Here is a 13877-nt window from a genome sequence, read left to right as displayed (position 1 = left end):
CTGAGGTCATCAGTCGCCTAGAACTTAGAACTAATTAAACCTGACTAACCTAAGGACATCACACACATCCGTGCCCGAGGCAGGATTCAAAGCTGCGACCGTAGCGGTCGCTCGGTTCCAGACTGTAGCGCCTAGAACCGCACGACCACTCCAGCCGGCACAGTAGTGTCCTCAGCTGTTGTGAAGATGCCTGTCTAGTGTTTAGTAGTGGAAATGCAGATAGGATTAAGGCCTGCAGATACTAGGCTTCCACTCAGGTACGTTCACACTGGAGATATTCAGAAGCATCGATGGAGCGCGACTGGACAAAGTTCAGGCAGCAGAAGAAGAAATGCAAAAGTTGAGTAGGGAAAGGAGGCACGGGGAGAGATTAGACGAGGAAGAAAATGAAATTTATGGATGTGGACAGCATTAGTTACTTAAGGTATAGCAATATTGCCAAAAATTGAAGTAAAAATTTTAAATGCGAATTGCCGTAAACTGACTTTTTGAGCTTTAATGTACCTTTCCTCAGGAACTATAAAAGCTGACATCCCGAAATTTGTCATAGTCATTAAGAATTATTTACTGAATAATCCTCTGCAGTACTTTTCAGTTATCTTTTCTCTGAGAAAAGTTCTGCTTTAAAATATGAGAAAAATAGAGCAGTCCTGGGTAACATAAAACTGAAAAATTAATTTCAAACCAACTTCGACCTTAAACTAAAATCTGTTCTACACATTTTATTAGATTGTTATGCAGATGTAAACTGTGAAATTCCAGTTTTATTGCCTGATGAGTTTACGAGAAAAGATACGTTACAGAAACAATGGTAATTAAAAACTCGAATTCTTATAAAATGTACGTAAATGCGCATTTTCGAACAAAACTAGCATGGAATATCAAGCATTACGTTATACATAATAGTCTCAAGTTTCACTTATTTAGAAGTAATATTTTTGGAGATATATATGTTTAAGTACGAGAATGCATATTGCCCAAGTCTGTTCTTAAGGCTGGTCTATTGCAGAATCTTATAACATATTCAGAGTTTAAGTAAAGGAGGCATCTTTAACAGAATGACTTTCTCCATCGCAACCACAAGGATTTTAAAAAGCAAAGTCATATGACGTCCTGAAAAACACAAATCGAGGCAGGGAGGTGGTTGCAGTAATTCTAGACTTCCTTAAAGCATTTGACTCAGTAACACATCAGCGCTTCTTAATGAAAGTACTACCTTGTGTGGTATCGCACGAAATTTGTCAATGGACGGAGGATTTCTTAGTAGGTAGGATGCAGCTAGTTGCCTCGGATGGAGAGATATTGACAGATGTAACTTTGGAAAGTGTTGTCGGTCCGTTGCTGTTTATGTGGCATTGTAATTACGTGACAGCGTAATTACAATGTGCGGAGAGACATTGTTTCGGTCCTCTACATACAAGTGGTATGGGACGAAGCCCTAATATTTGCTACATTGGAAAGTACTCTCTATCTAAATAACTTCACCTATTTCATTCATAGAAAAATTGTTTTATATCAAATAATAATTACAGGGTTCGTACTGAATGTACAAAGTAAAAATTAAGGACTGTTAAGCACTTTTTCTTTACTGACAATGCTTGCACTCTGTAGTGAGGTCGAGAATAAAAGAAACACGCACAAGCACATGATAACTTCCATATAGCACCTTTATAATAAAATTTAAAGTATCATTGTAATAGAACTAAGGCAAATTCATTAAAAAATTACCAGCAATATCCTCCGTTGCACGTCTGCTTGATCTTCGATAAACGTTTTTCTTACGCAAGCAGTTGAAGTAAATATGTCACATTAATTTTTATAGTCCTCTCTGGGTGGAATTGCGTAGGTACACCAATACGTTTAAATTGTGATGGCTACAATGTTTATAGAAGTCAAAAAAATAAAAAAAAATAGTTAAGGTTTCCGTGCCCCTTTGCCATTACTGCCAACGTGTAGTACCTCCCAGAAGCGGCACTGCAGCAATGAGTTTACCTGCAGCAAACGGTGTCATTTGGCAGTACTGCGTGTAACCGTACCACCACTCTTTTCAACACGCCTGAGGCGGGGATAGCCTCAGCCCTCTTGCCCTACACGTCACGCCGCTGCTTTGGCCTTCGACCTATCGATGCAGCCTTTTTTTCACCATCGATTCTTAAGTTAGAACATAATTGCGACGTCGAAAATAAGGACTTGTAAGGACCGTAATTTAAAATAAGAGAAAAATAAGCACTTTTATTGCGCAGCATAACAATTAAGTACTTTTAAGCACTTTTACGAAACGTATGAACCCTGTAATATTTTTATTGCAATTTTTAAATTTGTGTACATTAATTAGCTTCGGAAAATAATGTCATTAAATGAGATCATTAATCGCGGACGGTAATTCGGAGCCTCTCCTTCGTGATCTGCAAACCCTTTTCCAATATTTCTTCGTCGTGGCGTCAGTTTCTCGATGAACGGAAATTTTCGGGGCGTCTATTGTGTGGGGCTCATTCGCGTATACTCTGGATTTCAGGCAGTCCCAAAAAAGGAAACCACGGGCGAGCGTGCTGGGCGAGAAACTCTGCCGTATCGTGAAATGACGTGTCCAGGAAACATTTGTCAAACCACTTCCACGGATGCTCTCTCCGTGTGAGCTGTGGCACACCATCCAGTGGGCACCACATGCGTTTCAAGTTCTGCGCCCAGAAAGTTGTTTAATATTTTGATGTAGGTTGCTGATGTCACAATAACTGCACCCCCCCGTCCCCCCTCCCCGGTCAAAAAAGTGGACACTGCACCACACTTTTGTTACATACGAATAGTAGAGAGGTTTCCGGTGAGTTCTCCAACGCCCTGTACCAGCAGTTCTGCAACTTAACGTAATCATCTAGATGGAAACGGGCTTCAGCACTCATCATTATTGGGATTTGTGCGTCTTCCGTCGTAATAGCGTCACTTGTCTCTCAGTTCGCGAGGTGTGCCTCCTCGAGACCGTGCGAAAATTTTCGAACTCGCTCTCCAAAGTCAGTTCTGATCGAATGTTATTACGGTCCCCCTACGCTCCTTAAATCGCCAACCCTACAATATTTTCTTGTCGGTTGCTTTATAACCTTCTTTGTTGATACGCGTTAGGAGGTGTGCTGGGGGTCTCGTAAACTGTGCCTCGAGCAGTACCTAACTGTTTTCCTCCGTATATAACCAAATGTGTTCGCAGGTGCGTCTGACGAAATTGTTAGTCCGCGGATGGACGAAGATGTAATAGAATTAAAAAACGACGATTTTGCAAAAACCAGCGACCACAGTTCGGCTAGCAGTGGATCATTCAGATCAAATGCGACTGAGTGGTGATAAGAAAAAAATGTAGATCCCAGCAGTTAAATGTCAATTTTTCGATTTTTGTACCTATCGAGAGAAATTTCTATGCGGAATTTTAAATGCTGGAATTTAGTTTTATGTAAAATTTTATTTGCTACGAAGACACTGTAATTGTTTAGGATGTAAAATTCATTTCTAACATTTCGTTTACGCATACTGTTTAAAAAACTACACTGGGATTTTGCGTGATAAGAAGTAAAATATGGCAGCCTTTATTTTGTCCAATAAAATCGACAAGGAGTGCTTAACGGGGGATGTAATGGATTTTGGTCCAAAAAATCGATTTTTCAAAAATATTATTTTCTTGATCTACGCAGTTCATTCTATGTTGTATGTTAATTTTATCATGATAGCTGCTTTAGAAATGCCTTTAAATTGTTAAACTGATTAACTGTGCACTGGCGGTCACTCCCACCTCTTCCAACATTTAGGAAACTGCTTGCTTCAGCGGAATTTCTTTCAATATCTTTAGCTGATATCTATATCTATGGCTGGCATCTATATCTTTGCCTGGAAACTTTCTTGCATGTGGTTTATTTACGTTTTGAGAATACTAACACATTTACATATTAATAGGTGGAAGGTTGAATTCGCAAACCTTTACGTGGAAGTCAAGATTTATGCGTAATGGGTGGCGGAAAAGCTGTGTTTAGGAAACGGAGATTTCATGGAAATTGGTTTACCAACAAAAAAGAGGAAGCAGCTCGAAATGAAGAACATAAGCTCTCAGCTTCAGCAGGAGAATTGTACAGGTGCGTGAATGATGATGATATGAATTCCACTTGATTCAGACTTATTGATTTAAAGCTTCTCTGCCATGCTACAAAGTTGTCATGTTCACGTGTTAGCTGTAAAAATACGGAATGCATGATTATTGTTGAAGAAGGAAGAGTGGGAATAGCTTAATTAATTTGTAATTCGTTTGGCTATGAATTTTCGCTTCCCTCCTCCAAAAAAACTGACACTGGTACCTATAAAAGCAATTTTAGGTTAGAATATTCTCTGAGATGCCTTGGTCAGGACACGGAAGGAGGTAATTTATTGTGTGGTTTTCTGAACGTACCTCCACCTTGTCTAAGGTTTGAAAAAATAAAGAAATGTCTGATGTTGTATGCGATAGCCGGTCGCTGTGGCTGAGCGGTTCTAGGCCCTTCAGTCTGGAACCGCGCTGCTGCTACGCTCGCAGTTTCGAATCCTGCCTCGGGAATGGATGTGTGTGATGTCCTCAGGTTAAGTTAGGTTTAAGTAGTTCTAAGTCTAGGGGACTGATGACCTCTGATGTTGTCCCACAATGCTTAGAGCCATTTGAACCATTTGTATGCGATACTGCCAAAGTTTATGACGAAAGCAGTGGAGGAATTGCTGGAAATAAGCCAGAAAGAAATGGATTCTGGGGCAGATATTCATGACAGTGAATCTCCTACAAATGTTACTTTCCTGCGTATGTCTGTAGATGGGACCTGGATGAAAAGGAGTCACACATCTCTGTATGGAGTTGCATCTGTTATTGATATTGACTCAGGTAAAGGCTTAGATGTAGAAATTATGTCTAAATACTGCCACCAGTGTGCAACAAGGAATATGTCCAACGATGAAGACAGTGCGAAACTGTGGCAAGAAAAGCAAGCAGTAGCAAGCTCTAAAAATTGTAGTGGCTCAAGTCGGGGCATGGAAGCTGCTGCAGTTGTGAGGATGTTCTCCAGATCTGAGTACCAGTATTGTATTAGATATACTGAATACCTTGGTGATTGGGACTCCTATTCGTTCAAAGCTGTAACAGATAAAAATCCGTACAATACAACAATAGAACAGTTGGAACGTGTTGGCCACATCCAAAAGAGGCTTGGCGGTAGGCTTCGTCGATTGCTGAAAAAGAAGAAAGGTGTATTACTTGAGGATTGAAAATCTCTGGGAGGAATAGGCAGGATTACTCTGAACGAAATTGGTTATCATCAGTTATTTTATGGGAGAGCTATCAAGAAAAACACACGTAATTTAGAGGCAATAAAGCGTGCTGTGTGGGAATTTTTTTCCACAAACTATCCACTGACCAAACACCAATGCCTCATATGTGTCTGAAAGACGATTGGTGTACGTTCAACAACAGAAATGAGACGTATTCACGTAAACACTCATTACCAGAACCTGCTATGAATGCTATTACGCCCACATTCAGGTTTCTTCCAAACCCTGAATTATTGAGGAAGTGTCTTCATGGAAAGATACAAAATGCAAATGAAAGCCTCAATAATTTAATTTGGATTAGATGCGCAAAAAGGACATTCTGTGGACCTGAAGAACTCAAAACATGTCTGTGATGCTGTTTTATGTTACAATAATGGAAATAATGGCAGAATTGAAGTGGTGAAGAGAGTTGGTATAGATACTGCTGTGTTTACAACAAAAACATCTTACACCATAGACGAGAGCAGGGTCAAGAAAGCCAACAGATCCGTGTCTTACCTGCAAACATAGGCCAGGCAGATTCGAAGGGAGAGAAGAGAAACCTGGAGGATGAGTGTCAGTATGGAGGATTTTAAAACTGATGTAAGCTTATTACATGTAGAAGTATGAGAGGAAAATCTTTGAACCTCATTTTCTCTGTTTTACATTTTTTACGTTATTGGAAGCCTTTTCTCAAAAAGTATATCCGCTAATGCTATGAAATTTTCAGGAACTGTTCGCAACGTGTTGCTGACTCCCTGGAACTAAAAAATACGAGATCCTGCAATTACGTTCTGATTTTTAGATGAAAGTTACTTTTGGATGTGCAAAATTAAAAACTTTGTTAATGATACGATTTGTAACATAAATTAATAACTGTAGTTCAGTGGTCTTATAACTTTCTCAGAGCACTACAATAAAATTTTCATATTAATTGCATGATTAGAATTTACCTTATGGCTTTTTATAAAAATGACAATAAAAAAATTAAATATTCAAGTTTCTGGCAATATATTAATTCCGCATATTTTATTATATTTTTCCGCCAAAACACAGATCTTTTGCTTTACACATGCCAAATTTTAGATTTGTACATAAATAAATATGGCTGTAATGACTTTTTAAATAAATGTTTAAATTTTCCGTTACATCCCCCCTTAAACAACACTTAAATAATTGTAAAATAAGTGCTATATAACTTAAATTAAAAATTTGAAATAATTAGCACCTTAAAACTCAGCTTAAACACAGGAGTTCAAATGGTTCAAATGGCTCTGAGCACTATGGGACTTAACATCTGTGGTCATCAGTCCCCTAGAACTTAGAACTACTTAAACCTAACTAACCTAACGACATCACACACATCCATGCCCGAGACAGGATTCGAACCTGCGACCGTAGCAGTCGCGCGCCTCCGGACTGAGCGCCTAGAACCGCGAGACCACCGCGGCCGGCTTAAACACAGGAGTCTCAGAGGCCCCATCTCGTAGTATATGTTACAGAATAGTCACCTCCTGAGTTAAAAGTTATGCCACAAAATTCTTTGCGTTGCACAAAATTCCTTTCACTTATCTTCTGGACGATCATAATTTTGTGTGGGTGTATAGTGACATAAAAAGGAAGGAATATTGGGTTTACCGTCCGGTCGACGTGGAGTTCATTAGAGGCGCAGGACAAGCTCGGGGAAGGAAATCGGCCGTGCTGTTTCACAGGAACCATCCCAGCATTTTTGCCTGGAACGATGTAGGGAAATCACGGAAAACCTAAATCTGTAGGGCCGGACGCGGTTTCGAACCGTCGTCGTCCCGAATGCGAGTCCATTGTGCCAACCACTGCACCACCTCGCTCGGTACAGTCGCGAGATGTGACGAGGTGAAAGACACCACCTGACACTATAGTCTGGGAGACGAGTCTTTGGGATTGACAGCTCGGTAGCGTCTTTCCGTTGCCTAGCGACCGCAGGCAGGCAGCCAATGACGGCCTGACTTTGAGCGGGTAGCAAGGGCCACGTTGCCGCTCTGAAACCCGGTCGCGCGCGCTTATGAAACTTACCAGTGTCTCGCGTGCAGGCGGTGCGGTCGTTCGTCGTTTGTCTGAAGTTGAATTCGCAGTTTATTTCGTTTTTGTTGTTTTTAGTGTTTCTTTGTTTATGTTTCGTTGTAAACAATGTCTAGTGCGGCGGGTAGTACCAGCCCAACACAAGAAGTGAAACGGAGGAAGAAAAGTGTGCTACACACCCAGGCCCGTGAATTCGTGTGCTCTGTGAGGGATTACTTTGAGAAAGAAAAGGACAAAGGTGGGCCCTTAATTCCTGTTGTTCAGGTTGTGAAGAGAACTGCAGCAGCATTGAAAATAAGTAAGAACACTGTTGTAAAGATAGGGAAAGAACAGTATAGTATAGATTGTGACGAGAGTGGCACAACAAAGCTGCACTCACCAGGAAAGAAGCGGCCGAGAAATAAGCAGGTGACAGCTTTGGACGGTTTTCAGAAAGACGCTATTCGTCGTCATATATACAGCTATTATAAGAGAAGGGAACATCCCACTCTATCTAAATTACAGGTGTCGCTTCAGAAAGACGATCTTTTTAAAGGGAGCAAATTTTCATTGCGTACAGTGTTGAAAGACATAGGCTTCAGCTATTCACTGTTTAACGGACGCAAAATATTAATGGAAAGGACAGATGTAGTTGCATGGCGGTGCAGATTTCTGCGCAGGATCGTGGGTGTGGAATTCGAAAGTATAGTGTGGTTAGATAAAACTTGGGTCAATGCCAGCCATTCTTTACGTAGAGGCTGGAATGATGCAACGCCCGAGGGGACAATGGCAGTGCCTGTTGGCAAAGGAGGGCGTATTATTGTCTTACATGCAGGAACATCGAAAGGTTTTGTGCCAAACTGCTTGAAAATGTTTCGGTCATAAAAGACGGGAGATTACCATGAAGAAATGAACAGTGTAGTATTTCAAGAATGGTTCGAGACATCGCTTATGACGAATCTGACAAGTCCATCAGTGATTGTTATGGACAATGCGCCTTATCATTCCGTTGTTCACGATAAGGCATCAACCTTGGCAACAAAAAAAGACGATATCATTCAGTGGTTGAAACGGCGAAAAGTAGATTTCAGAGAAGATTTAAGGAAGGCGGAACTGCTCGAAGTTGTGGCACAAAAGAAACCCCAATTTCCAACATATGTAATTGACGAGATTGCTAAAAGGCACGGGCATGAAATCGTTCGGCTTCGTCCATACCACTGTCACTTCAATGCAATTGAAGGAGTGTGGGCGCAGATAAAAAATTACATTGCTGCAAACAATAAAAAATTCACGATCTCTGAAGTGGAAACTCTCCTTCCAGCAGCTATCAATAAAGTGACAAGCGAGACGTGGGCTAAAATTGTAAACTGCACTGCAAGTGCCATCAGAGAGGCGGCCAAAACCGAAGGGGTTGTGGAAGAATGCATCGAAAATTTAATTATACATCTGGGAGAGAGCAGTGATAGTTCGAGTAGTGCTGAGGAAGACAATATCAAATCAGATTCTGACAGTGATGTGAGTGGTGTTTTTCCATTACAGTAACTACAACGTATTCAGGAATGTAAGGAGAGAGTTTGCTATCGATCTACAACCAGATCATCATATTGTGAGTACTTTCTTCAGATTATAACTCTTAATACACTGACCAATTATTCTGTAGCTTGTCGTAGAACAAATTAATAATGCTAATACTTAACAATGGAAACCAAAACTGCTAATGTTCAACAACTTGCGAAAATAGTTTTCATTTCAGTTGTGAAGTTTAACAAATAACTTTATTATGTTTCAGCATCTTAGATACTTGTACTAAATAGCTCTTATCAGTTTTCGAGTTAATATATTTCAAGCATCAACTTTAAATAAATTCACGCGTACCAATACGACTTGTATTTTGTCTGGCTTTTATTTCTGGTGCTAGAGAATGCGTGTAGCAGACATGGCGCCACATTCGGCAACAGCGCCTCTGCCCGCCGGAACTGTCACTACCAATCACTCGTCTCACGGACTATACAGCCTGTCGCGTAGCACAGGGATCTCCAAACTACTACGGTCCGCGGGCCGAAACCGGCCCGCGACGGCCGGCAAACCGGCCCTCGTTAGCTGGCCGGACATCCCCGGTATCCGGCCCGCCAAATATTTGAGGTGGTACCTATACTGCCAACAATTGAGTTTCGAGGCCTATCGGGACCAATACACCGCGACATTGGCTCTGCTGCTCGTTACATGACTACATAACTAAACTTATTGTTGCGCCGGTTGAAATAACAACGCGTTGACATACTCTGCCTCTATTACGTCTTGCAGTAATAGTGTTGCTAACAATGATTTTGAGATTTCGTTAACTTTACAGGACGCTTTCGTGAAGAATGTACAGTGACACACTTTTTTGTCGGTGAAATTCGCCAGAAGAAAATAAGCCAGAATTACGGTCAAGTACGTCCACCAATCAAAATTATGTAATTAAATAAAAATCGTAGTTCGTTTCAGTGCTAGCTATTCCCACAACCTTAGATTTTTGCGATTTCATCTTTCCTTTAGCCTTACATTACGGTGATCGTGGAGTGCTAGGGCGCTTTAATCCCACTAGGTAGATCTTGGCCCTTATGACTTCGTGGAGGAGTCAATGTGGCCCGCGGACAAAAAACTTTGGAGACCCCTGGCCTAGCAGATCGTTTTGGGCTCGTGAGAACTGCTCCTGTCACTCTTATCTACATTTTCCGAAGTTGGGACTGATTTGGGAAAAGTAGATGGTTTTTTCTTCATCGCAGAGCCAGTACTCCCAAACGCCTCGACCCAGTGGAATAGGTTGTCTCGATCTGGGACTCTAACTCGACATTCACATTAATATTTCCGTGGAAAAGACGTCGAAGAGTGACCACAGAACGACCGTTATAGAAGATAAAAAAAAATAAAAAAATTGATCGACATATCCGTCAGAGGTGGCCCGAGGTCGACACCCCCACTCCCCACTGAATGCTTGCAGTTTAAAAAACGCGCGCTTTCTCTGCTCCGACCAGTAGATGTAAGGATAGCGTCGTACAGCAGACGCCGTACCTCCGTACCTACCTGTACGTGACGAGCCCCCAGTTCTCCATGGCACCGAAGTAGAAGTCCGGGACAGCGACCTGGTCCATCTTGGGTACCATGTACCGGAAGAAGTCCGGGAAGAGGCCGCCCAGGTAGTCGAGCGCGGCGGCGGCCACGTCCTGCGCCAGGCCGCGCTGGTCGGCCGTGTCCTGCCTCGACCAGACCCGCAGGGCGCCCCACGACTCGGAGGCCGGCCTCTCGTCGGCGGTGAAGGTCTCCGTGTCGTAGACCACCACCCCCACCAGGTAGGTCGGCATCGGCTGCGTCGTCTCGAACGTCACGGCGCTGCGACTCTCCGCTGCTGGCAGGGTCCTGCGGTATCCGTCTCGAGTTACTGTGACGTCGTTACCGTAAGCATCGTAATAAAGTCAAATGTTACGTTTTCGGCCTTCGTGTAGGTGACAGACGACATGCATCTATAAACGAAGACGACGCAGCTCACTTTCCATATTTTTATTTTCCTGTGCCCATATCGAGCTAGCAGCTCATATTTGGCAATCGTAAACAAGATATTTACTAATAGCGGAGAGTTACCGAAGTCGCACCGTCGTCTAAGTTGGCCGACCTTCGTATTTCACTGTGTGTCAGTAACTTTAAACTTGAGAGTTGGCATTACTGGTGAGAAATGCTGTCGAGGTCAAGTAGCACATCGGGCAGTCGACATGAGGCATTGAAGTGAGAACAGGTGACGTTAATGTACACTACTGGCCATTAACATTGCTACACCACAGAGATGACGTGCTACAGACGCGAAATTTAACCGACAGGAAGAAGATGCTGTGATATGCAAATGATTAGCTTTCCAGAGCATTCACACAAGGTTGGCGCCAGTGGCGACACCTACAACGTGCTGACATGAGGAAAGTTTTCAACCGATTTCTCATACGCAAACTGCAGTTGACCGGCGTTGCCCGGTGAAACGATGTTGTGATGCCTCGTGTAAGGACGAGAAATGCGCACCATCACGTTTCCGACTTCGATAAAGGTCCGATTGTAGCCCATCGCGATTGCGGTTTATCGTATCGCGACATTGCTGCTCCCGTTGGTTGAGATCCAATGACTGTTAGCAGAATATGAAATCGGTGGGTTCAGGAGGGTAATACGGAACGCCGTGCAGGATCCCAACGGCCTCGTATCACTATCAGTCGAGATGACAGGCATCTTATCCGCATGGCTGTAACGACGTATTACCCGGCGTGAAGTTATGGGGTGCCATTGGTTACACGTCTCGGTCACCTCTTGTTCGCATACACGGCGCTGTGAACAGTGGACGTTACATTTCAGATGTGTTACTACCCGTGGTTCTACCCTTCATTCGATCCCTGCGAAACCCTACATTTCAGCAGGATAATGCACGACCGCATGTTGCAGGTCCTGTACGGGCCTTTGTGGATAAAGAAAATGTCCGACTGCTGCCATGGCCAGCACATTCTCCAGATCTCTCACCAATTGAAAGCGTCTGGTCAGTGGTGGCCGAGCAACTGGCCCGTCACAATACGCCAGTCACTACTCTTGATGAACTGTGGTATCGTGTTGAAGCTGCATGGGCAGCTGTACCTATACACGCCATCCAAGCTCTGATTGACTCAATGCCCAGGCGTATCAAGGCCGTTATTACGGCCATATGTGGTTGTTCTGGGTACTGATTTCTCAGGATCTATGCACTCAAATTGCGTGAAAATCTAATCACATTTCAGTTCTAGTATAATACATTTGTCCAATGAATACCCGTTTACCATCTGCATTTCTGCTTATTGTACCAATTTTAATGGCCAGTAGTGTATTTTCTTCGTTCTTCCTGCAAGTGTTGTACTACAAATCGTAAGCTTTTCTCTATACAATACGAGTAAGTAAATAAATTGGCTCTGAGCACTATGGGACTTAACAGCTATGGTCATCAGTCCCCTAGAACTTAGAACTACTTAAACCTAACTAACCTAAGGACATCACACAACACCCAGTCATCACGAGGCAGAGAAAATCCCTGACCCCGCCGGGAATCGAACCCGGGAACCCGGGCGTGGGAAGCAAGAACGCTACCGCACGACCACGAGCTGCAGACAAGTAAATAAATTATCTGCGGTATACTTCGTAAGTGCCATTCATTAGTTAATGATTACACATTGCATAACTAGAATTTAATTTTTTCTATTCCTGTGCCGTTACCTTTACTTATATGGCGTCCAGTAGTCCAAAGCTGGACCAATGCTGTTTCCTAATTTGGACCAGTCCAGTTTAGGACACGCTCGTGACAAATAATATTGAAGTGTACTTTTACAGTAAGTTATAGGTACGCGAAAAGTTTTTAGGTCTTCGAGATGGCAAAACTTTTACGATAAATAATAGGTACGGGTAATCGTTTTAGGTTTCGAAGATGGCAAACAGAGGAGTGTACGGGAAATGGACAGAAGATGAGTTGAAGCTCGCCGTGGCAGCACACAGAAACGGTGACCCTGGACTTAATGAGTGTTCCCGTGTGTAATGGAGTACTCAAGGCTACCAAAAAGAGGCGTCCCGGTGGTAAAAACACGTTCTCAAATGAAGTTAAGTTATTCGGAAGACAATCGGCGACTGAAACAGACAACTTTGCCAAAAGTGCTATCAGGTAACACATCTGCATACTACAGCAGAAAGGAGTATCCAATACTTAAAAAGAAGAAATTTAAGAAGACTCTGACCCCCGGTTTCACCCCTTCAAAACAATGTGCTTGCTATTCAAAGCAGAGGAAAAGCAACGCATGCCACTGTTATCACTAGCGGTCCTTATAAGCAACAAATCGTAGCTAAAAGGACGCGACATAGACAAATCGACAATCTGCTGATGCTTTGAGATACTTATATTCACATCAGGCGGGAATTTAAATTCAGACAATATGGCGGCTCCTAGCTCTAATTGTGACGTAAAACTAACGCTGCAATCGTATTGGCCACGCTCCTGTGCACGAGGCAAAAATTTCGCATGCCAGATTCTTCATTTCGCGCTTTGAAATGTAGTGGAATTCCTCCCTGTGACGTCACCAGCTATCCAGCTATTCGCCCACGTACATTTTCTCGTTCCGTGAAAGGTTGGCTAGGTAACGTTTGGCAAAACAGACGGTCCTTATCCTCTCTTATCGGCGATCTCATCCCTGTCACATTTCGGTTCCTCCCCCCTTCCTTCCCACTCCGTTCTCTCTCTCTCTCTCTCTCTCTCTCTCTCTCTCTCTCTCTCTCTCCCTCTACGTCTCTCTGTTTCTGTTCACATGACCCTCTCAATTGTCATGCGCTATAGTTCATGCGCCTCTAATAAAAAGTTTCCTACCACACCTGACAGAAATCGAACCCTCCATAATGTTTTCAGAGGTGAATAAAAATTTGTGGCATGCAAATAAATACCGGATCTGGCGCTAAAAATCTGATTTCGATATAATCAATAAAATGTCTCTAGCAGTTTTAGAGAAGTAGCATAAAAG

General features: G+C 42.8%; 1 protein-coding gene across 1 annotated transcript in view; it reads right to left on the bottom strand.

Moving 5' to 3' along the window:
* The window catches only part of LOC124622750 (aminopeptidase N-like), a 270737-nt gene extending 260045 nt beyond the window's left edge, over nt 1–10692 (bottom strand). The window contains exon 1 of the mRNA XM_047148538.1: nt 10405–10692. Coding sequence (XP_047004494.1) covers nt 10405–10682 — 278 coding nt within the window. The 5' untranslated portion in view covers nt 10683–10692. The remainder of the gene's footprint in view (nt 1–10404) is intronic.
* Nucleotides 10693–13877: the final 3185 nt, after the last annotated feature.

This window comes from Schistocerca americana, chromosome 7 (genome assembly GCF_021461395.2).
Source record: "Schistocerca americana isolate TAMUIC-IGC-003095 chromosome 7, iqSchAmer2.1, whole genome shotgun sequence".
NCBI classification, from domain to species: Eukaryota; Metazoa; Arthropoda; class Insecta; order Orthoptera; family Acrididae; genus Schistocerca; species Schistocerca americana.
The sequence above is the reverse complement of the archived record's forward strand: the minus strand, read 5'-3'. Positions and strand labels throughout refer to the sequence as shown.